The sequence below is a fragment of the Danio rerio genome, chromosome 24 (genome assembly GCF_049306965.1).
Source record: "Danio rerio strain Tuebingen ecotype United States chromosome 24, GRCz12tu, whole genome shotgun sequence".
Taxonomy (NCBI): Eukaryota; Metazoa; Chordata; class Actinopteri; order Cypriniformes; family Danionidae; genus Danio; species Danio rerio.
Genome location: NC_133199.1, coordinates 41,562,558 through 41,588,239, shown reverse-complemented (window position 1 = coordinate 41,588,239; position 25,682 = coordinate 41,562,558). Strand labels below are relative to the sequence as shown.

Sequence of the window (25,682 nt, the reverse complement as noted above, 5' to 3'; positions counted from 1 at the left end):
ATGAATTTTTGACTTCTGCTGTTCTTATTTGATTCCAAAACAGATGTTTTTACAATTTAAACAGCATCTTTACATTTTTTTTTTCTGCTGAAGATACTGCTGTCCTAAAAAACAAACAAACAAAAAATCATCATACCTTATAACAGTTTAGAAGAAAAGTTTGACGGTTTTAAAACCTTGACTTTTCCAAACCGCGGTATACCTTGAAAACGGTTATCGTCCCATGCCTAGTTGCAGCTGGAAGGGCATTCGCTTCGTAAAACAAATGCTGGATAAGTTGGGGGTTTATTCCACTGTGGCAACCCCAGATTAATAAAGGGACTAAGCCGAAAAGAAAATGAATGAATAAATGTTTTAATATTTACCAATATAGATTCAGGACTTCACAAACTAAAACTTCATAAGCTAATATACATGCAAACACAGCAATAAAAGTACAAAAAAAATATATCGATGCTTTTGCTCTTCAGTGTTTGGAGTGAAAATTAAACCACACTGAACTAATCAAGACTAAACTTCAACTCTGAAATCTGGACCGACACAGTTTACATTTATTAGAACTTCTATGTCAAGCTGCTTTGACACAATCTACATTGTTAAAGCGCCATAGAAAAAAAGATGAATTGAACTGATTATATATTAAAGCACAAGATATGTTTAATATTTACCAATTTATATTATTATTTAAAAACTAAAACATTTTCATAAGCTACTAAACCTGCAAACAGAGTGTGAAAAGCATTAACAGGATGAGCTCCTGCAAATGCTGCAATTGATTTACTGATTTATTTATGTGCGCAAATAACGTGTGTGTCACTCAGCGCTGTGTGTTTCTCTGGGATCAGCATGTGTGTGAACTACATGCTCTGTAATGAAATTATCTTAACCCGTCAGACAATTAATTGTCAGCAGCCTTTCATTCTCGCAGCCCGTAAAAATTGACATAAGCTTTACAAACATTCCACGCATAGTTTCTCAGGAAGGAAGAGCAAATTCAGTCTCGCACACACACCACAAGCGCACACACCACAAGCGCACACACCTTATACTAACCACCCTGTTGTATTTAGAACACTTAAATACAATTCACACAATTATTTAATGGGGAAAAACTAATGAATCTGAATAAGCAATTAGGTGAAAATCCAAATTACTAGGCTACTTACAGTAAAATATATTGAGTTTAAGATTAAGAGTAAGAAAAAAAATGCACAAAAAAATGCAAATTACAGCATTGAGTGATTACATGTGCAAAAAACACGGTTTCAAACATTGAAATCAATAAACAACTGCAATTAAACTTATGCTAAAGGTGTTTCTGTGCTAAAAAATGACATTTTAACAGGCAAAACAATCCACTTGATAAAGATTTTGCTTAGACCACTTATAAAATTGCACATCATATTATCTGCTGTAAGATTGTACACGTAAACACACTCATTGATTAACTAATGCTGTTTTAATTAGACGTAAAAAGCTCATTACACTCCATTATGGTTTTTAACTCTGAGCTGAACCTGAGACTTGAGTCATGTTTCTGCCAGCCCAGCTTCACAAATGTCACATTAGCAGTCTCAGTTGTTTATATCCTTGGTTGATTGATTTGTAGAGAAGGCGGAGCTTGAGTAATACACTTATAAATGTTGTTGACTGATTGACAGTGGGCGGGGCTTCTGTACTATATTTTAGAAGCCGATGTTATGACTGATTTGTGGAGTGGGCGGGGCTTATGAACATCTGCATTGTACTTTCCATAACTGCTGTATTGAGTAACTGAAAAGGCGGGGCTTATGCAGATTTCATTCCTGCTGACTAGTGTAGTAGGCATGACTCATTATTTACTAGAGGAGTGGGTGGAGCTTAAGGACAGCTGCACTATTCAAAACTGCTGTCATGAGTGACTGAAAAGGTGGGCGGGGCTTATAGAGTCATTTTGGCTGATTTTTGGAGTACGTGTGACTTAAGCAATATTTAAATACTAGTGGAGTGGGTGGAGATTATGGACTTGCACTATATTTCATTCCTGCTGACTAGTGTAGTAGGCGTGACTGAATTTACAAGTGGAGAGAGCGGAGCTTATGAACTGCTGCAGTATATTCAAAACTGCTGTCATGGGTGACTGGAAAAGTGGGCGGGGCTTATGGACTATTATACTTGACTTTATTCCTACTAACTAGTGGAGTGGTTGTGTATCAAGCTACATTTATCTTCTAGTGGAGTGGGTAGGGTTTATGCAATGCAACACTACATTTCATTCCTGCTGACTACTGCAGTGGGCGTGCCTCGTTTACTAGTGAAGAGGGTGGAGCTTATGGACTGCTGCACTATATTCAATAGTCTTGAGTGACTGTAAAAGTGGGCGGAGCTTATGGACTGTTTCACTATACTGCTGACTAGTGGAGTGGGTGTGACTCAAGGTGTATTTATCTTCTAGTGATATGGGCGGAGCTTCTGCATTGCAACACTATTTCATTCCTGCTGACTAGTGTAGTGGGCGTGCCTCATTATTTACTAGTGGAGAGGGCGGAGCTTTAGAACTACTGCAGTACTTTCATAACTATTATTACTAGTAAAGTGGGTGGGGCTTATGGACTTACATTATACTTTATTTCCTGTTGATTAGAGTAGTGGGTGTGACTGATTATGTAGTGGAGTAGGCGGGGCTCATGCACTGCAACACTTTTTAATTTCTGATGACTAGTGGAGTGGGTGACTCAAGCTACAATTAAACACTAGTGAAGTGGGCGGGGCTTATGGATTCCTGCACTGTATTTAAAACTGCTGTCATGAGTGACTAGAAAAGTGGGCGGGGCTTATGCACTATTTCATTCCTGCTGACTAGTGGAGTGGGTGACATTGAGTTTTTATTTAAATACTGGTAAAGTGGGCGGGGCTTATGCATTGCAACGCTATATTTAATTTCTGCTGACTAGTGTAGTGGGCGTGACTCATTTACTAATAAAGAGGGCGGAGCTTATGGAGTGCTGCACTATATGTTTCACAACTGCTGTTTTGAGTGATTTGAAAAGTGGGCGGGGCTTATGGACTGTTACACTATACGTCATTACCGCTGACTACTGGAGTGTGTGTGTGTGTGACTGAAGCTACATTTAAATACTAGTGGAATGGGTGGAGCTTATAAACTGCAACATCATATTTCATTGCTGCTGTGTTTGAGCGTCTGGTGGAGTGGGCGTGGATTATTAACTCTTGCACTATTTGACCTTCCCTCCTGTGATGTCAGCAGCCTCCGCAGCCGTATTATCTCCAGTTTATACCTGCAGGTAGAGGCCACATCTGAAGATTACATCACCTATTAAACGGTTTCCTAATATCACAGGTAGATGTTCAAATACCTGCCCAGGTGATTGTCCACATACTCCTTCAGCTCACACAGCTGCTCCTCTGCAACCGTAGCTCTGGTTAAAAGTTGAATCCTCTCTTTCTCTTGAGCGTCCTAGAGGAATGTTACAGTGTTTATCATGGTGAGGAATGCAGCTGTTGTCATGGTTTTATACTTGGATAATGTTTGATCATAAGAGTGCTACTGAATATGGTTTGAAGGGGACCTATAATGTAAAAATCACTTTTATAAGGGGTTTAAGCACAGTTGTGTGGCTACAGTGTGTAAATATAACCAGCTCCTAAAAGTAAAAGAATAGTTCAATTAACCTTTTTTATCACACTTGATAAAAACAGTCTGCAGAAACATTTTGATTGACATTCCCACTAAGTACATGTCATCAGGGGGAAAGTCCCACCCACTAGTGATGTCCCTTGACTTGACACACACTCTAGGGACATCAGATAGTTATTTTACATCTGTTAAAAAAGTGACATAATAGGTCCCCTTTAAGGCTGGGAATGGGACTTAAAAGTGATTCATATTAGTCAATAACCACCCATTTCAATCAGAAAACTAGGGCATGTTAGTGGTCAGTGTTAGGAATATATCTGTTTAGCATCAGCGGACCATATGCTAACATCTAAACAGCTTGTGTTGGTTACCTGAGTGGAGTTTGTTATTTCTCTGATCTGCCTTTTAACATCTGCCCAGGCTTCTTGGGTTAATTCAGTCCTACACAATTTTTCAAAAACCAAAATCCATTAAATAAACAGACAAACAGTACATTTCACTAATTCTACTACACTCACATCTATCTATCTATCTATCTATCTATCTATCTATCTATCTATCTATCTATCTATCTATCTATCTATCTATCTATCTATCTATCTATCTATCTATCTATCTATCTATCTATCTATCTATCTATCCATCCATCCATCCATCCATCCATCCATCCATCCATCCATCCATCCATCCATCCATCATCTATTTAGAATGGTTGTTATTAATTTTTTTTATTATATTTGTTTGAAATTTTAATTTTTCCTTTTTTTTTAAACATACTATTTAAATTTTTTTTATTATATATACAGTAGTCAACATGTACACTACCTGACAAAGGTCCTGTCATAGATCCCAGTTGTAGGAGCAACAAATAATGACTTGACTTCAAGTTAATCATTTGGAAAAGTGGCAGAAGGTACATTATTCTGATGAATCATCTGTTGAGCTGCATCCCAATCATCACAAATACTGCAGAAGACCTACAGGAACCCGCATGGAGCCAAGATTCTCACAGAAATCAGTCAAGTTTGGTGAAGGAAAAATCATGGTTTGGGGTTACATTCAGTATGGGGGCGTGCTAGAGATCTGCAGAGTGGATGACAACATCAACAGCCTGAAATATCAAGACATCTGTGCTGCCCATTACATTACAAACCACAGGAGAGGGCAAATTCTACAGCAGGATAGCGCTGCTCCTCATACTTCAGCCTCCACATCAAAGTTCCTGAAAGCAGAGAAGATCAAGCTGCTCCAGGATTGGATAGGCCAGTCACCAGACATTAACATTATTGAGCATGTCTGGGGTAAGATGAAGGAGGAGGCGTTGAAGATGAAACCAAAGAGTCTTGATGAACTCTGGGAGTCCTGCAGGAACGCTTTCTTTGCCGTTCCAGATGACTTTATTAATCAGTAATTTGAGTCATGTCAGAGATGTATGGATGCAGTCCTCCAAGCTCATGATGGAGTCAGACACAATATTCATTCTGTCTCCACTGCAGCAGGACTTTATATTCTATACTGGACATTATTTCTGTTCAGTGATGAGACTTTTGTTTAAACAAACTCAGACCTTACTGTCCTAATGAAATCATTAATAATCAAAGCATGATCATATTTTATTGTGGTAAAATAAGTGAAATCTAGAGGCCTTTGCGTTTCATATAAGCCACTTCTGATACCAAATGATCAACTAGAAGTCAAGTTATTATCTGTTGTTCCTAAAACTTGGATAGGCAACAAGACTTTTGTCAGGTAGTGTAGAGAGGATCAAAACCTTTCACCAAAGTTAACCTACAACTATTCAACAACATCCATTTTTGTCTTAGAGCAACTCTGAAAACCTCTTTTTTGATTCACTGTTGACTACTGTATTTCTGCATCTTCAGGTTACCTCTTGTATTTTTATATATGTATATAGTGCAGCATTTACAATACATTTCCAGTGTTTTACTCACTTCTGAGAAGACTCTGACAACACAGCCATCTGAAATGCCAAGCACATGATGAAATCACAGAACAAATCCATTAAATAATACACACACACACACACACACACACACACACACACACACACACACCTGTTCTCGAGCCAGTTTCAGTTGGCTCTCCAGGCGGGCTTTGTCCTCTCTCAGTCTATGTATCTCTCTCTCGGTTTCACCACTCAGTTCGGGCCCCGCGGGACTGAACTGGGCCTCAGGGGGTCCGGCATCTAAAGCGTGTTCAGGGAGTGCCAGGATCTGCTCACGTTGCATTCTGGAACACACAGATACTACTTATCAGAGCAAATCAGATCTAGTGTGTGTGGGAGTTTTGCTTTTTGCAAAGGGCTGAAATGACTAAAAATGTTCCCAGAAAAACCTGAACAAACTAATCCTGGATTTAATTTTAGGGTTATTCATCAACTAAAACTAATAATAGGATTATTTTTTAATATTTAAATGAAGCAAACTTAAATCAAATGGATAGTTCACACCAAAATTTTAAATCTGTTAATTTATTCACCCTTTCAAATGATATCCATAGTATGCATTTTCCTACTATGGAAGTCGATAGTTACAGGTTTGAAACCACTTGAGGCAGAGTAAATAGTGAATAAATGTTCATTTTTGGGCGAACTATCACTTCAACTAAAATGCAGATACATTTCAAACTAAGGTCTAGTAGCAGGTTTTGTCCTGATTTAGAAAAAGAATGGTAGATAAAAACAAAATAAACTTGATTCACCATCCAAACACTTACATCTGTAGTCCAGAACAGTTCTTTGATTAATCATGTGGTATGTTGAATTTTTACATGATAGGTTATCTAGAGGGGGACATGTTGGCTCAGTGGTTAGCACTGTCGCCTAACAGCAAGAAGGTTGCTGGTTCGAGTCCCGGCTGGGCCAGTTGGCATTTCTGTGTGGAGTTTGCATGCTCTCCCCGTGTTCGTGTGAGTTTCCCCAGTCCAAACACATGCAGTACAGGAAAATTGAATAAACTAAATTGGCCGTAGAGTATGTGTGTGCATGTGAGAGTGTGTGGGTGTTTCCCAGTGCAGGGTTCGCTTGAAAGGGCATCCGCTGTGTAAAACATATGCTGGATAAGTTGGCAGTTCGTTCCGCTGTGGCGACCCCTGATGAATAAATGGACTAAGCCGAAATAAATGAATGAATGATGTTATCTATTATTAATGTATTATTTAGTGGCTTTTAGGATAGCCAACAGCTGATAAGCTTGATAAAAAGCAGATCATTATTTTTGTATCTTAAAAACAAAGCACTTATTAATAAAACGTCAACCCAGGCTCATTCTGAAAACGTAGTCCCGTGGACATTTCTGGAGACTGTGAAATACGTCCCGGGAGGTACGTATTTTTGCAGGTTTTGTTTTCGCGAATCCGCGAGATGCCGCTGTGTGCACGTTTTCGCTTTTCAATTGTCTCCCGTGAGTGCCGTTCGCGCCCGCGCTGATATCAAGTTAACCCACCAGAGGCCGTTGTTGACCGACTGAATGACTGAATGATTGACTGGGTGACCGGCCAATCGACTGACCCACCCTCCTCCTTCCCTAAACCCAACCAATTTTACCGATTGGCCCGTCTGCCCGCTTACTTGTCTAAACCCAGCCGCCGGTTTACAAAAGCCGTCCAGAAAAAGAAAAGCCCTCTTCTGATTTTTACCACATTTTCAGATTTCACCACATTCTCACCCTGTTATTCACTCGTTCATTTTTTTTTTTGGATTCTGTTTTTGTCTTACCTGATTTCTGGAACCGCTCTTCCCCAGATTTGAACCCGGTTGTCGTTATGGTCGTGATCAACTCCTCTCTGTGTCTCAAGTCCGCCGAAGTACACGACGTGCAAACTGGACAAACTGGTTGCAGCGAGAAAGCCCTCCACATGGAGGCAAGCAGTCAGCCGGTGGGCGCCAATAGGAACGGCGTCATACCACCCTGTAGCGTTCGCTTAAAAAAATGAATTGCAGCCATACATACCTCTGGCTACATAATTCGCGGCCTCCAGAAATGTCCGCGGTATGTTTTCAGAATGAGCCTGTGTTGTAAAAAGTACATAGACTAACAATATGAGTAATTACATTTACAAAAGTGATTTTATATACATACAAAGCATATCAAATTCAAAGTATTTACTTTAATTTTTCAAATAATGTTAATGAAAATAAAATAATAAATTATGCCAGAAACAATGTTCCATCTTCATTTAGTGCACAGGTGCCAAAGTCAGTTCCTGGAGGGCCGCTGCTCTGCACAGTTTAGTTCAACCCTAATTAAACACTCCAGATCAAACTAATTGAGTGCTTCAGGGTTGTTTGATAACAACTGATAGGTGTGTTGAAGCAGAGCTGGAACTAAACTCTGCATATAAAAATTCATTTCTAATAACTGATTTCTTTTGTCTTTGTCATAAAGACAGTACATAATATTTTACTAGATATTTTTCAAGATACTAGAATTCAGCTTAAAGGGACAGTTAAATGCTTAATTAGGTTATTTGGGTAAAGTTAGGGTAATTAGGCAAGTCATTGTGTAACAGTGGTTTGTTCTGTGGACTATCGAAAAAATACAGATAAGGAGGCTAATAATCATGACCTTAAAAAGATTTTTAAAAAATTAAAAAACGCTTTTATTCTACCCGAAATAAAACAAATAAGACTTTCTGTCTTAAACTGTAATTGTAATAACTTCAACTGTAAATTACACAATTTAAGTAGACTTTCTGTGCACCATTAAAACCATGTAAAGAGTAAATAGTTTGTATTAAGAGCAGTGTGTGACTGTTCATGCACCTGTAAGCAATGAGTAGCTGTTGATGTGAATTGCTTAGCCCCTGTATGCGTTTGCGGTACGTCCTGACAGCTTTGGTGAGCTGCTCTTCTCTGGAGCGGTATGATGTTTTCATCTCCTCCAGCATGGATTCAACAAATCCCTTCAACTTCTGTCCTAAATCAACATTGCCGGCTGCTGATACACACTCCTACAGCACCACAAACCACACAACATCATAAAACACCACATTAATGATTTATGAATGATCAAAGTGACACAGTATTGAGTCTGAAAATTCTGTGTTGGATTTCAGGCCTAAATGACAATTTAAAACATATTGAAATAAAAACTAATTCATTTAAATAATGAAAATTAAATGTAGTTTGACGAGTATAAAAACAGAAGGTATTGCAAACTTTATTGCAATTTATTAGGTACACCTTGCTAGTACTGGGTTGGACCCCCTTTTTGCCTTTAGAACTGCTTTCATCCTTCATGGTATAGATTCAACAAGGAACTGGAAATATTCCTCAGAGATGCCAAATTCTGACCCGACCATCTGAATTTTGCAGCAGAAATGGAGACTCATCAGAGCAGGCAACATTTCTCCAACCTTCTATTGTTCAGTTTTGGTGAGCCTGTGTGAATTGCAGCCTCAGTTTCCTGTTCTTAGCTGACAGGAGTGGCAGCTGGTGTGGTCTTCTGCTGCTGTAGCCCATCCGCCTCAAGGTTGGACGTGTTGAGTGTTCAGTGATGCTCTTCTGCATGTCTCGGTTGTGACGAGTGCTTATTTGAGTTACTGTTGCCTTTCTATCAGCTGAAACCAGTCTGGCCGTTCTCTTTTGACATCAACATGGCATTTGCGCCCACAAAACTGCCGCTCTCTGGATACTTTCTCTTATTCAGGCCATTCTCTGTAAACCCTAGACATGGTTGTGCATGAAAGACCCAGTAGATCAGCAGTTTCTGAAATACTCAGACCAGCCTGTCTGGCACCAACAACCATGCCACATTCAAAGTCACTTAAATCACCTTTCTTCCTCATTTTTGATGCTCGGTTTGAACTGCAGCATATCGTCTTGACCATGTCTACAAGCCTAAATGCACTGAGTTGCAGCCATGTGATTGGCTGATTAGAAATTTGTGTTAACAAGCAGTTAGACAGGTGTACCCAATAAAGTGGCCGGTAAGTGTATATTATTTTGCATTTGAAAGAAGAAAGTCAAAAATAGCCTTAATCTAAACAAGTGAAAGATGAGTAAATATGGCAGATTTATGATTTTTTTGGGTGAACTATACCTTTAAAGGGGTCCTATTATGCCCCTTTTTACAGGAAGTAAAATAAGTCTTTGATGCCCCTATAGTGTGTTTGTGAAATCATTCATTCATTTTCTTGTCGGCTTAGTCCCTTTACTAATCCGGGGTCACCACAGCGGAATGAACTACCAACTTATCCAGTAAGTTCTTACGCAGCGGATGCCCTTCCAGCCGCAACCCATCTCTGGGAAACATCCACACACACAGTCACTCACACACACTACGGACAATTTAGCCTACCCAATTCACCTGTACCGCATGTCTTTGGACTGTGGGGGAAACCGGAGCACCCGAAGGAAACCCATGCGAAGGCAGGGAGAACATGCAAACTCCACACAGAAACGCCAACTGAGTCAAGGTTCGCACCAGCGACCCAGTGACCTTCTTGCTGTGAGGCGACAGCACTACCTACTGCGCCACTGCCTCGCCGTGTTTGTGAAATTTCAGCTTAAAATTTCTTTCAATAATGTTTTATAACTTTGTGCAACTGCTCCTTTTAGGCTTTGATCCTAATTGTGCTATTTTGATGACCGATGCTTTAAATTCAAATAAGATTTTGCTCTTTTCAAAAGTGGGTGGAGCTACAGATGTGTGTCAGCATAGTGGCAGATTCAAAAACTAGACATATGTCCTATGCTAATGAGGGAGAGTTTATCACTAATGAGCGTTGTTTTCCTCCTCTGATGACACGTACAAAAGGTGAATGTAAATTAAAGTGTTTCTGCAGTTCATATCAAGTATGATAACTAAAAATCTATAAATGTTAACCTCTAGAAACTTGTTATATTCACACACTGTTGCCACAGAACTCTGTTTAAACCACGTATAAAAGTGATTTTTTTCATAACAGGTCCTCGTTAATTCACCTAAATGTTTGTTAGCATGTAAACGTACTGTAATGTCCTGAATATAGTGTTTGAGTCGCGCCCTGTACTCTCTATTGAGCTCCTTCAGGTGGTTCTGCAGTTTAGAAACCTCATTTTCAGCCTCTTTCAGCTGCTGCTGAGACAAAATCAGTGTCTGCGTGTAAACAAGAACAAACCAGCAATCAGAAACACACAACAAACGTCATCTTCCGTGTAACTGGCTGATAACACACTCACCGTAGACTGCTGGGAAAGCTGGAGTCGGGTGTTTTGAATGGCTCTCTTATTCTCCTGTTGTTCCCTCCCCATGGCCACTCTATGAGAGAAAGATAACACACACACGTACACACATTAGCTGACCTTCACTGCCCTGGTCACATGACTAAACCGGTGAACAACACACTCGTGAAAATAAACACTCCACCACATCACTCCTGATAGCAGGTGCACAGAGTTTGGTTTCAGCAGGTCAAACTTTAGCAGACACTATTGTGGCGTTAGCTAAAAGCGCTAATGGATATTTACACAGTACTTCTACTTTCACATTTCTGACAATCCTTTCACAGGCGTTTGGTTGAACTAAATGCTTTTAACAAGCATCTCCTGTGTGTGTGATCAGATTTCATGTCACTATTGGACATGATGAATATCATTCGAGAAAGGCACAGTGCAACTTTTTCCACTAGAGGGCGTGTATTCGCAACAAACAAAGATGTATTTTGTTGATGCCATGACTGAGTGTGAAATCATGGGAGTTGTCTTCATCATGCTACAGGACTCATGTTGATGAGTAAAGTATTTAACACTTATAATCATGGTAGATAAAGCAAAAACCTGTTCACACCAAACACAATAAGCTTTTAATTTGGCATCACCCCTTGTGACCAGCAGGTGTCCTCAGTGTGAGGCTACCCCATCTGAACACACTATTAGTGTGTTCAGATGGCGTTAGTGTTAGTGTGTTAGATTAGCGTTAGTGACATGTAATCAATCTAATCAATAAGTCAATTTTGCAATCGTCTGTTTCCCAGCAATTTCAACACAAAAACACTGAAACTAGCACTGGATTCCTGTATTTCTTTTGAAAGCCAGCATGACTTTCATAACTTCCATACGTTTTTTTATCATTATTTCCCATGGTAAAACACATTGTTTCCATGATAGTCTTTATCTTTAAATGACCTTTTAAATACTTAACATCAGTGTTTGTTCACAGTGTCGTCTGTATCTTTAAATAGCACGAGCCAGTGTTTCATCGTTCAACAGCTGGGAATAATCATTCTGAAATTGATCCCAATGATATCGTCCCTCTGTATCTTTATCGTTGTGGTGTGAACTATGCTATTCTTTAACACCGTGAATCACTTTTAAAACTATATCTTTATCCGCATCGATTGTCAATGTTTCTTCAGCTATTGGGTATTGGAGATCACAATTTCAAGATGTAAACTGGAACGAGACTTTTAAGATTTCCAGACGTTTTTGTATAACGAATAAAATTAGAGAGGTGTCATTTAAAATTGTTCATCGTATTTACCCTGCAAAACTGGCAATTGCAAGATTCTGTAAAGATAGTGATTTAAAATATACTTTCTGTAATGATAAAGAAGAGAGCATTGTTCATTTATTTTCATTTATTTTATGAATGTATTTATACACAATTGTTTTAGTGTGATCTTTTCTTTTTTGTTAAGCAGAGTACGAATATTGCCTTGTAATTCAAAGAAAAATAAGTTTTTTTTTATGAGAATACAGTCGACTTCAAAATGTGGCATATTGTTAATTTGCTTATTATATATGGAAAAATTTTGTATTCATAAATGTAAATAGGCAGTGAAAAAAAACTAATTTTACTCACTTTAAAATAGAAATAAGTCATTACCTATGCACGATAAAATACCAAAGCAAAAAAGAACTGTTATTTATTTTAAAGCCTTAAATTTTGGTTTTTGAATACATTTTTTTTCCTAAATTGTACTTGATTGGATGTTAATACAATGTTGTTATTGCCCTTGTAAGTTCTGTGTTCTAAAATTGCAATTAAAAAAAAAAAAAAGCAGCTTTTTCCATGTTTTCTAGAAAGCCAAACCCAAAATCAAGGTTGTGTGACATCATTAGCATCAACACACAGTACACACTCCTTCTCACCAGTTAAAATTGATGATTTCTCAGAATTTGAGCATTCTTTGAACCATTTGGGATAATGCAAGTACTTAAGTCAGAAAAATGTCACTGTTCTTGACGTTTCTGGATATTTTAATGAAACATAAATATTAAATATTATGCAAACCGGATAAGAAAAAAACAAGTGCATGACTGTTTGGTGAACACTTCAATGTGTTTTCAGTGATCACGAAACGTTCTGCAAACTTAATGTCGCCCACTGGTGTTTGGTATTCGAGATGCAGATCAAACACATCATCATGTGCCTCACACTTTGTCCTCTAGCCGTCGCTGCTGCTCCTCGTAGCTCTTACTGAGTTTTTCTAGCTCCTCTCTCAGCTTATTCTGAACTCCCTGCAATAAAAAACAGCGCACTTGTGTGAAACAACATTACAATACAGAAACATATTAAATTATAGATAAGCACACAAAACCTATTATAAATATTATACCACATTAATTAGCCATGTTTTTCTTTTTTTAAATGAATAACCAAGGTAATGGCGAAGCAGTGGCGCAGTAGGTAGTGCTGTTGCCTCACAGCAAGAAGGTCGCTGGTTCGATCCTTGGCTCAGTTGGCGTTTCTGTGTGGAGTTTGCATGTTCTCCCTGCATTCGCGTGGGTTTTCTCTGGGTGCTGCGGTTTCCCCCACAGTTCAAAGACATGCGGTACAGGTGAATTGGGTAAGCTAAATTGTCCGTAGTGTATGAGTGTGTGTGTGAATGAGTGTTTATGGATGTTTCCCATAGATGGGTTGTGGCTGGAAGGGCATCCGCTGCATAAAAATGTGCTGGATAAGCTGGCGGTTCGTTCCGCTGTGGCGACCTCAGATTAATAAAGGGACTAAGCCGACAAGAAAATGGTTAAATGAACGAATAACCAAGGTAATTTTAGCTAAAAATGCAATGTTCAACTAAAGACAGAAAGTGTCCAACATCTTAAATAGTCTGAGGATGAATAATTGAACAGCATATTTTCATTTTTAAGTGATCTACAAAACACTTTTACTGTAAGATATGCATATTAGCATGATTTTCTGTAAAGCTGCTTTAAATCCTTTTGATTTGATACACTCATAATCAAATTATAGTTTAGGATATTCTTACATTTTCCCCCAGTGTGCTCTTGCTCTGTTCAAACTCCTCTGGCTGTTAAAACAAACAGCAAAATCAGTGTGTTTAAATATAAAAGTTTATTAGGAATTATACTGGTTTACTACTTTAATTAATGGGATTTGATAAGGAAAGCATCACTGTTGTTATTGATATGCATACTTCTACATGTATTTATTACCTATGATAATATCATAATGGTTGTTTTAATGTCATGACAAATTACATTAGTTGTTACTCACTTTGCACAAAACATGTCTTACAAGTAGAAAAGCCTTGACTGAAGCCAATTAGAATGCAGTCAGAATGACCATATCATTTAAGTTAGTAAAAAAGTAGAAAAAAATAAGATAAGATATGAGAAATATTGCACGGACAGGGACAGAACCTCATAAACATTTGGTTGTATTTTTGTGTGAAGGTTGCATGTGAGAGTGTGTACATGTGAGTGTTTGTGTGATTATGTGTGCGCATGTGATTTTGTGTGTGTGCGTGTGCATGTGAGTGTACGTATGTGAGAGAATGTATGCATGTGCGTGTGTGTATGTGAGTGCGCATGTAAGTATGTGTATATGAGTGTGTGCATGTGAGTGCATGTATGTGAGAGAATGTTTCCATGTACGTGTGTGTGTCAGTGTGCATGTAAGCATGTGTATATGAGAGTGTGCATGTGAGCGTGTGTGTGAGAGAATGTGTGCATGTACGTGTGTGTGTCAGTGTGCATGTAAGTATGTGTATATGAGTGTGTGCATGTGAGCGTGTGTGTGAGAGAATGTGTGCATGTGCGTATGTGTGTGTGAGTGCGCATGTGAGTATGTGTATATGAGTGTGTGTATGTGAGCGTGTGTGTGAGAGAATGTGTGCATGTGCGTATGTGTGTGTGAGTGCGCATGTGAGTATGTGTATATGAGTGTGTGCATGTGAGCGTGTGTGTGAGAGAATGTGTGCATGCAGGTGTGTGTGTGTCAGTGTGCATGTAAGTATGTGTATATGAGTGTGTGCATGTGAGCGTGTGTGTGTGAGTGCGCATGTAAGTATGTGTATATGAGTGTGTGCATGTGAGCGTGTGTGTGTCAGTGTGCATGTGAGTATGTGTATATGAGTGTGTGCATGTGAGTGTGTGTGTGAGAGAATGTGTGCATGTACATGTGTGTGTCAGTGTGCATGTAAGTATGTGTATATGAGTGTGTGCATGTGAGTGTACGTATGTGAGAGAATGTGTGCATGTACGTGTGTGTGTGTCAGTGTGCATGTAAGTATGTGTATATGAGTGTGTGCATGTGAGTGTGTGTGTCAGAGAATGTGTGCATGTACATGTGTGTGTCAGTGTGCATGTAAGTATGTGTATATGAGTGTGTGCATGTGAGTGTACGTATGTGAGAGAATGTGTGCATGTACGTGTGTGTGTGTCAGTGTGCATGTAAGTATGTGTATATGAGTGTGTGCATGTGAGTGTGTGTGTCAGAGAATGTGTGCATGTACATGTGTGTGTCAGTGTGCATGTAAGTATGTGTATATGAGTGTGTGCATGTGAGTGTACGTATGTGAGAGAATGTGTGCATGTACGTGTGTGTGTGTCAGTGTGCATGTAAGTATGTGTATATGAGTGTGTGCATGTGAGTGTGTGTGTGAGAGAATGTGTGCATGTGCGTATGTGTGTGTGAGTGCGCATGTAAGTATGTGTATATGAGTGTGTGCATGTGAGTGTGTGTGTGAGAGAATGTGTGCATGTACATGTGTGTGTCAGTGTGCATGTAAGTATGTGTATATGAGTGTGTGCATGTGAGCGTGTGTGTGAGAGAATGTGTGCATGTGCGTATGTGTGTGTGAGTGTGCATGTAAGTATGTGTATATGAGTGTGTGCATGTGAGCGTGTGTGTGAGAGAATGTGTGCATGTACGTGTGTGTGTCAGTGTGCATGTAAGTATGTGTATATGAGTGTGTGCATGTGAGCGTGTGTGTGAGAGAATGTGTGCATGTACGTGTGTGTGTCAGTGTGCATGTAAGTATGTGTATATGAGTGTGTGCATGTGAGCGTGTGTGTGAGAGAATGTGTGCATGTACGTGTGTGTGTCAGTGTGCATGTAAGTATGTGTATATGAGTGTGTGCATGTGAGCGTGTGTGTGAGAGAATGTGTGCATGTACGTGTGTGTGTCAGTGTGCATGTAAGTATGTGTATATGAGTGTGTGCATGTGAGCGTGTGTGTGAGAGAATGTGTGCATGTACGTGTGTGTGTCAGTGTGCATGTAAGTATGTGTATATGAGTGTGTGCATGTGAGCGTGTGTGTGAGAGAATGTGTGCATGTACATATGTGTGTGTCAGTGTGCATGTAGAGTGTGTGTGTGTGTGTGTGTACTGTAGTGAGTCTGCGTGCCTTTGTGTGATTGTGTGTGCGTATGTCTGTGTCTGCATACATGCAAGTATGAGAACGCCTGAGTTTGTGTATGTGAGTGTGTGTGGGCATGTGAGTGTGTGTGTGTGTGTGTGCACGTGTTTGTGTTGATTGCTGATTATATGTGCGTATCAGAGTGTGTGTGCATGAGTGTGCATGTGAGTGTTTTGTGGTTGTGTGTGCACGCAATGCACACAACGCATGTAAGTGTGATTTTATGTGAGTGTGTATGTGCATGTGAGTGTGTCCGCATGTTTTAGTGTGATTGTATATGCATACATGCGAGTTTCTGCATGCCTGAATGTGTGTACGTGAGTGTGTGCATGTGTTTGTGTTGATTACTAATTACATGTGGGTGTATGAGTGTTTGTGTATGCATGTGATTGTGTGTGTGTGTCTCACCTTGACTCTGTTCTGTGATGCTCTGCTCAGCAGCGTTCGAACCCTCTCTAGCTCCAGTGTGTGTCTGTGTGTGCGTTCTCTCTCCTGCAGGAGTGTGTCGTGTGTGTGCGCGAGGGCCAGCAGCTCGGAACTAAGCTCTTCAGACTGTGTTCGTTCTCGTTCATAAGCGTCTCTCAGAGACAGGAAGTTCCTCTTTACCACTGTGAACTCTTCGGCCAGGTCATGCTCATTTCGCTCAGAGATTTCTAAACGTGCCGATGCTGCGGACACTTCCTGTCTGAGCCGATCACGTTCTGCCTGAAGAGACGAGGCAGTTCCTTCATGACATAAAACCTGGAGAGAGAAAGACAGTGAAGGTAAAATCATTCATACAGCAGATATTAGGGCTGCACAATATATCATTTGAGCAATGTGTGTATCCACAATAGTCACATCGCAGAATTAAGAATATTTATTAAAGATTAAAAGATGAAGAGGGTGACATGGTGGCTCAGTGGTGCGCACTGTCGCCTCACAGCAAGAAGTTTGATGGTTTGAGTCCCAACTGAGTCAGTTGGCATTTCTGTGTGGAGTTTGCATTTTCTCCCCATGTTTGTGTGGGTTTCCCCCCACAGTCCAAACACATGTGCAATAGCTGAATTGAATAAACTAAACTGGCATAGTATAAGAGTGTGTGTGTGTGTGTGTGTGTGTGTGTGTGTGTGTGTGTGTGTGTGTGTGTGTGTGAATGAGTGTGTGTGGATGTTTCCCAGTACTGGGTGGCAGCTGGAAGGGCATCCGCTGTGTAAAATATATGCTGGATAAGTTGGCGGTTCCTTCCGCTGTGGTGACTCCTGATGAATAAAGGGATTAAGCCGTACCGAATATCCTCAAATGGATGCCACCATCACAGTTGACATCGAATAGCTGAAGAAGACAAAAGAATTTGGATTACCTGGGCTCAGTCATCAGCAGTGATGGAAGCATCACCTTCGATGTCTGAGCAAGAATGAATGCAGCTTAGCTGAAATGGCGAAAGGTTACTGGCGTCCTTTGCGACAAAAGATTGTTGGACTGACTCAAGCAGCCCTGTATGGCGCTGAATGTTGGTCCGCGTCTACCACACATGAACAGGGCTGAAACACTATAGAGATGCAGATGCTCCGCTGGAGCCAAAGTATCATAAGATGGGAGCATATTATGAGCAATGACATACAGAAGTGAATGGGATGAGCCTCCATTAAGGCGGAATCGCGCCTAAGGTAGTATGGACTAGGGATGTCCAGATCGATCACATGATCGGAAATCGGGCCCGATCACGCGATTTCAGACTTGATCGGAATTAGACATTACCTCCAGATCAGGACTTAAATATACATGCATACATTCTCATTATTTTTAACACATCTATAGTGCGGTGGCAGAGTTAGACCTCTTTCTTGACTTCACACAGAAGCAGCAACGCTAGAGACACTATTGGTTAAATAACGGCAAAGTAGAACATGGAAGCAGCTTAAAGCGGAAAGGTAAGTATGTCTGCGGACTAAGAGTATTAAAAAGTTGATGATGACAATATTGTCATAGAAACTGTGAGATATGTGAACTTGAGATTGCAAGAGGTGTAGAATTGATGATATTTAGTACTGGATAGTTCAAGCTACCTCACTGAAGTGCTCTGTTTGTTATTCTTTTTTATGTTTTATAGAAGTATCGGATGAGGTTTCGATATTGGTAAATACTCAAAATCAAATGACTTGAACTCAAGGGCAAAAAACCTGATTGGGACATCCCTAGTATGTGCACATGTAACCCCGTCGGTCCTACACCACCAAACCCGCTCCAAGCTGGTATCAAACCGGCAACCTTCCGCATGGGAGTCGAGTGCTCTACTAAGGAGGCTAAAAACCATAGCCTCTAGCGTCTGTCGCTAGAGCACCTTTAGAGGTCAGAGGAGTGAGGTTTACCTGCACAGTACAGACTAGCTGGACTCCGGTACACTCACCCCCCTAAACCTCACTCCCATCCGGGTCACGGCACCAATGTAACCCCGTCGGTCCTACGCCACCAAACCCGCTCCGAGCTGGTATCTAACCAGCAACCATCCGCATGGGAGTCGAGTGCTCTACTAAGGAGGCTAAAGACCATGGCCTCTAGCGTCCGTCGCTAGAGCACCTTTAGAGGTCAGAGGAGTGAGGTTTACCTGCACAGTACACACTAGCTGGCCTCCGTTACACACATAAATCAAAGTGATTTGAACTCTGTAGCAAGAACAGTAATGGGGATTACTCCCAGTGGCGTAGCGGACGGGCCCGCAGGGCACGCACCGCGGGGGGGCCCCGCGTGATTAGGGGGCCCCGCGTCGTCGCGATTTTCAATAAACTCTTGGGAACAACTGTGGTCGGAACCAAAGTTCACACGTCTGTGTTCTCTGAACACCTCTCAAGCGGTGGACTACTTCATTCTGATTGCTTGCCGCCAATGTTGCCAACTTAGCGACTTTGTCACTAAATATAGCGACTTTTCAGACCCCCCTAGCGACAAATCTAGCGACTTTTTTGTGTGTTATTGGGGATTTTTTTAGACAGTCATTTGTCCATACTGTACCGTCCCTACTCTTCTCAACGAGCTGCGTGTGATGCCGCCGGCCCCTCCCCCGCCTCACAGCACTGACAGGCGGCCCAGTCAGTCCTCTACAGCAGCCTCTCCCACCTGCAGCCCGAGAGCCGATCACCCCTCTGCGTACCGACGACAAATGATTTAGCACAGGCAGTGTGAAGGTATTTCCCTTGTACAGTCAAACCGATCTGCTTTTACTTTATTTTAACAATTGGACCGTTTATTCTTTTCTTGTTCACAATCACAGATATTTTTGTGACAGTTTCTGAACTTGTCTGAGTTTATTACATATAAGAGATTACTGCACATTCACTACACATCTATAATGACATACTGTATTCAAATAGCAATAAATTTAGTTAAATAAACATGTTTATATAAAGTGTAGTGCAATTATAATTACCCCTTTATTAATTATAGGCTGTTCAACAAACAGAAGCGGTAGAACGTGATGACGTCAGTGATATGCAAAATGACGTATGACGCATTCCCCATCAGGGGGCCCGTCAGCAATCCCTGCAGGGGGGCCTCCGCATTTTGCGCTACGCCACTGATTACTCCAGACAGAGGCCAGCCATGGGGTAGATTAAAGAAACGATGGATGGAAAGAACTAAGGAAGACTTGAAGATCGTCAGATCCCTAGAAGATGCCCTGGACAGGACCAAATGAAGAAAACTTTGCCAAAGAGCGGGTCCTGCAACAGCGGGAACAACGCCAGGAAGAAAGAAATTAAAGATTTAAAGATAGTGATATTATTATTTTTCAGTAATAAATACAATGATGACCATGTTATTTTATCAATTACTGTACCTGAATACTATTAGATTCTTCAGAAAACCCCAAAGCACTGTTTATTTTATTTTTATTTTGTATTTCATTTGCTTGTAGTTTATTATAATTTATTAACCACATAGAAAAAGACTTCATTCCAATTTATCTGAATGAATGAAATGTTCCAAAATACAGCTGTTTAAATTGCCTGGTAAAATTATAGTCATGTCGCAGAAAAACAAAATATCGCAATGTCAGATTTGTCCAATTTTGTACAGCCCTACCAGATAAGAATTTTGATATTTTTATACTAGTAGGTGCAGGGTATAAAGAAAGTCAAACAGGTTTAAAACAAGTAAAGGGAGATAAAACATTATGACAAAATGTTCAGTTTTGGGTGAACTACCCCTTTAAGTGATCATAAGCGTGTGTTTACCATGTTTTTTAATTCAAAGATCTCAGCTTCGTACTGCTCTCTCATTTTATTGGCCTCAATCTGCACATCCACAAGGTCTTTTGAGATCTGAAACACACAGAAAATAAGAAATGATATCAGCTAACGTGTGGAGGATTTTAATATGCAAACAACAGGTTGATGGCATATTTCTAATCTGGTTTTAGCACCTACAGTACCTTCATTTTGTCTTCCTCACACTGGACCAGCTTGACTGACAAGTCACTCTTTGAGGCAGCTTGTTGACCCAGTTTGTTTTGGGCCGAGTCAAGCTTACTAACCAGCAGTTTATTTCGCTCATGCAGCTGTACCTGTGTGGAAATCAGTGTTAACACTATGAACACAACACTGAGTATGTTATAAACTGATGCATATGTTTCAACCTAAGAATTAAACATTTATGCCATGACAGTGTTAATTTGATCAGAAAGGCATAAATAACATCTATATTATGAAATATTATGATTTAAATGTTAATTTGTTAAAAAACAATATTGTAATATGATAAATTGTTGCTCAAGAAATCTTTTTTAGCTATTTTGACAATACACAAACACATATGTCAATTATACATTAACATTTTAATGCAAATCAAACCTAAATAACTTTACTAATAACCTTAATAGGCTGGCTATATAAAAAAAAATCAACGATTAAGTATAATATAAGTAAAGTTAAGTAAAAGTACAAGCATTAATCCCTTCACCAAAACAAGAAATTATCTTACATTTTCGTCAGTCAACAAGCGAATTTGCTCGTGAAGTTGGTTAATTGAGCTCTGTTTGCTCGAGTCCTCCATGTTGTGCAGCTGTCAGACGCAGAAGTGTTATGTCTAGTTTCCATGAACACGAGTCTCCATGGCTGTTCATAATACTGTTAAGCCTCACTGTCAGAGAAAAGCAAACTGTGACCGAGAGCTCCATCTCAGGCATAAATCCCAGATTCGATCAGATCAGACAAATCGGAAATAATTGCTAAGTAATTAGACGTGCTAATCAATATTCACCATGAAAGTAAAATAAGTTACATCAAATTTGATTTAAAAAATAAATAGATAGTGACAATAACTGGACATTTTTTTAAACAAAGTATATATTTTTTGTTGTTGTTGTTGAATTATTATACATTTATATAATTAAAAATATAAAACAAAAATATTGATCATGAGCTTCTCTGCTAGGCCTACTACTTGCGTTTTGGTTGCATATTATGCACCATAATATTAATCATAAATAATAAATTGCTAGTACTTTTGTGCAATAAGATTCACTAATAAGTCAATATTGAAAACTAAAACCCAGCAGCGTCAAAGTTTTAACTGAAATTGTGCTGTAAATGAACCTCTTATTTGACATAAACCGTAGCCAACTTGAAGTTGAAAACTTAAACGAAAGTGAAACCATGTTCAAAAGAATCGACTCACTAAAAGAATCGGAATCACTATCGCCAAACGCTTCAATCATACTTGGTCATTTTTGAAAATCCGATCCTCGCCTACTTCTGCACACGCGCGACGACCGTTATTCGCGTCAGGTGAGATTTAATCGTATTTTCACAAACAACCTAACTAGTCAATGAATAAAGTTATTCATTTAATATTCAAAGGTTTGCAGATATGTCCCGTTCAAAGATTCCCGATACGGATCATTTTACCAGAAACACGGAGGCTGACACCGGAGGACAACCGGAGTCTTGCGACGAACAAGCTGTTCCGGATAATTATGAACTGGAACATTTGCACAAATTCCAGCCTTTTCTGGTTAGGGAGAAATGTGAAGAACTGGTCAGAGAAGAATTTAAAGGGATAAAATACGACCACGACCGCTGCCGTTCAGTCTCAGAGAACTTGAGAGCGAAAATACTGGATCTCCTGAAGAAGTTATTCGACCGTTACCGGTTTGTAGTTCAAATCGTAACAGGCGGGAAAGCTGGCCAATCAGTGCTGGCTAATTTCGAGGCTGTGTGGGACACCGACTTTGACGATTACTTCATGATTACCTACAAACAACAAGATCTGTACGCCTTTGTAATGGTTTTCGCGATTTACTGAATTTAAGTTACTAAAAACACATTACATGTCATACATAAAATGAATAAACCATTTGGACATTGTGCTTCAAGAGATGTTGACCTATTGAAATTCACTCAAAACACAATATGATTTAATAAACATAGAAAATATTTATTAAAATAAGTACAATATATATGATACAAAGGTTGTTGAACAAGTCTGGTCATTACATAGTTTGTAAATTGTACAAAACTCGAATATAGTGGTCCCGTGTTATTCTTGATTGAAAGGCCTCGCACGTCAAATATGCATTCTGGGCATTCGCAAACAAGCTACTCTCTACTTAAGGCAACCTGCAAAATGGCTTTTACAAAATCTCACATCATCTCCCAAAAACATCCCATCTGCTAGACTGGCAGTCCAATAGAAACATGGCACATTTTAGAAAAATGGAGGAGTAAACCAAGACTTGATAGTGAGACTTTAGTAGGCTAGTTTTTGTGAAATGTATGTAGTATCTTGAGGGAATTGTTGTCAATGATTGATGTTTTCATCTTCCTCCACCTCTTCATCATCGTCAGCAGCATGAGTGTTGGTATCTTTGTAGACCAGGCGGATCCCAGCAGCATTTTGTAAAGCCTCCAGACTGGTTTGACTCACATACATGCTCAGGTTTATTTTGGGATGTGTTGATCTCAATTCCTCTATTTTACTCCATGCCTGATGAACACACAAATCACAATGTTTAATTATAGTTTTATTTTAAATGGATCTGTGTGAAAAGCACATCTAATCTAGGTTTCAGGGTTTTTCAGACTCTTAGATTAAATAACCCAAAAACATATCAGAAAACAAGTCAGGTACTGAAACAAAAGCTACAAGTGAGACAGATATGAAAGCATCTTCAGATGTTGTCAATGCATTTAAACCCAGCAAGCATTTTTGTGCTTAAAATACATCTAATAGACATTCAAATATGGACATCTTGGCTGAAACAATGCCACATTTGGTCTGCCAGATAAAATGTAATAGACATCTAACAATAGTCTAATAACAGACTAGCCATCAAATACCTAGGGATGAATGACTGCGCGAGCTCTGTCTAATCTGTCTATTTGATGACTAGTCTAGTTTTGGACTATTGTTAGACGTCTACTACATTTTTGCTAACAGACCTAATTCAGCTTTATTTGAGTCAAGACATCGAGCTGCATCCCAAATGGCACACAATGCACTATGTACTTATGCACTTACACACTCAACAGGATAGTATATGTATGTAGTGGCGTCCCAAATGGCACACTAATGTTTTTTTTACTAAGCGGAAGTTCAAATCGTTTCCCTGATGACGTTTGACGGTTGCCAAATCAGTAAAATAAATGAGCAAACTATCAAATAATACCTGCCGTGAGTACAACCGCATTCACCAACGGGAGGCGCTATGATCACTCTCGCAGGAGAAATTAGCTTTCATTCCAAAATAAATAAAGTTATCCAACATGTGCGTCCGATAGCTCCGCCCCTTCCGCTACGTAAGCAAACCTGCGGTCGTTGAGTGTGTGAAGTGTCCATCATTACACACTTGATTTTAGCGGCTGAATGAGTGCATCAACCGGGTAATTCAAGTGCACTCATTATTTTTAGAGTTTTCAGTGTGAACGCACTACTTACACTATTTATACTACAAAATGGCGTAGAATAGTGCATAAGTATGCGATTTGGGACGCAGCTCAAGTTTGTATGTCTATTAGATGTCTTTTAAAAACTAAATTGTTTGGTGGATAGTTGGTTAATGTGACGTACAGGCTTGTCGACCTCCAAACACTTCCAGAAGGGGTCGACTAGATCACTTCTTTAGTGTAAATGTACATGTGGTTTAATAGCCACAATCTGTGCTCAGATTGACTTTATTTTTAAACTTTATGGGATATATTAATAAGCTTTTAAGCACATATTTTCCTATATGTCCTAATTTTAACATAAACCCACAGTGTTGATGTAGTCATCTACATCTTTAATAAGGGTGAGACCACTTGTTATACTTTAAAAAACAAATGCACACAGATTCTGACAACAACAACAACAACAAAAAAAGAACATGCTAGGATTATATAGAGACCTGCGTGAAGTTGCCATGATGGCAGTAGTGTTCCACCAGGAAGCCGTACACATCTCCAACACGCACTGCCAGATCCAGATCCTTCTCTTCCAGCAGAGACTCGCACAAACGCACTGCTTCTACTGGATCCTCCTCATGCATTCTAAAATTACATAAATACACTTAAAGGTACTGTATGCAAGGTTTTGAACCTTCTAAAGCATTAAAATACCATGATATGTTTGCAGATATTTAATAAACATGCTAAGTGAGCATGGTATTTTATCTGAAAAACAATGCTTAAGTCAGTTATTCTGCTTTGAAAATGCGCTCAGTGTCACAATGTCTGTCTTTGTTTTGGTCTGTGTAGTTCCGCCCACAGCCAGTTCACCCAATTATATTTCAGTTATATGACATTTCATTTCAGGCATAAAGGCTGCCTTAATGTATGTGCCGCAGCTGTTCAAGTGACCTCTGAAGAACAGTCGCAGCCTCCGCAGATTCAGAGTTACAACAATCCATGAGGTGGTTTTTAATGAGCAATTAATACAAAGATTTCAAAGTTAAATATTAGCTAAGCAGTGTTTGTCTTGTCAATTTGGCAACCTGCATGTGCATCGAGTCCCCTGGGAAGAGGATGTGTGAAAAAACCCTCCTTAATATTTTCAATTTGGATTGCAATGATTAATCCAACATACTGCAGCTTTAAGGTGATGATACACAGTGCAACTTTTAGAGCAATGTTGCTGGGGCACTTTCTCATTGTCATTCATTCATTTATTTTCTTGTCGTCTTAGTCCCTTTATTAATCCGGGGTCACCACAGCAGAATGAACCGCTAACTTATCCAGCACGTTTTTACGTACACACACACATTCACACACACACTCATACACTGCGGACAATTTAGCCTACCCAATTCACCTGTACCGCATGTCTTTGGACTGTGGGGGAAACCACAGCACCCGGAGGAAACCCACGCAAACGCAGGGAGAACATGCAAACTCCACACAGAAATGCCAACTGAGCTGAGGTTCGAGCCAGCGACCTTTTTTCTGTGAGGCGACAGCACTACCTACTGCGCCACTGCACTGACTT

General features: G+C 39.8%; 2 protein-coding genes across 11 annotated transcripts in view; both read right to left on the bottom strand.

Moving 5' to 3' along the window:
• Positions 1–338: 338 nt before the first annotated feature.
• On the bottom strand, positions 339–22,544 carry ccdc78 (coiled-coil domain containing 78). Of its 7 annotated transcripts, none has more exons than XM_001919778.8 (15): positions 21,900–22,393; positions 21,204–21,362; positions 20,656–20,787; positions 20,459–20,545; positions 16,656–16,988; positions 13,853–13,894; positions 13,018–13,100; positions 10,821–10,899; positions 10,612–10,737; positions 8,421–8,608; positions 5,713–5,887; positions 5,590–5,618; positions 4,009–4,078; positions 3,357–3,457; positions 339–3,278 (listed from the first exon to the last, which is right to left on the bottom strand). In XM_001919778.8, exons 2-15 carry the CDS (start codon positions 21,273–21,275, stop codon positions 3,152–3,154), a joined length of 1,644 nt encoding a protein of 547 aa, XP_001919813.4. In that variant the 5' UTR covers positions 21,276–21,362; positions 21,900–22,393; the 3' UTR covers positions 339–3,151. The 7 variants fall into 7 exon arrangements, 6 of the variants coding, with proteins under 6 accessions (XP_001919813.4, XP_073797209.1, XP_073797210.1 ...); XM_073941108.1 differs by having other exon boundaries at positions 21,975–22,383; XM_073941109.1 differs by lacking the exon at positions 13,853–13,894 and having other exon boundaries at positions 21,900–22,397.
• Positions 22,545–22,634: 90 nt separating this feature from the next.
• Positions 22,635–25,682, bottom strand: part of ift140 (intraflagellar transport 140 homolog (Chlamydomonas)) — a 75,582-nt gene continuing 72,534 nt past the window's right edge. For all 4 annotated transcript variants that reach the window (XM_021473814.3, XM_073941107.1, XM_021473813.3 and 1 more), the window contains 2 exons: positions 24,607–24,748; positions 22,635–23,207 (listed from right to left, as the gene is read on the bottom strand). In XM_021473814.3, coding sequence (XP_021329489.2) covers positions 23,022–23,207; positions 24,607–24,748 — 328 coding nt within the window. In that variant the 3' untranslated portion in view covers positions 22,635–23,021. The remainder of the gene's footprint in view (positions 23,208–24,606; positions 24,749–25,682) is intronic.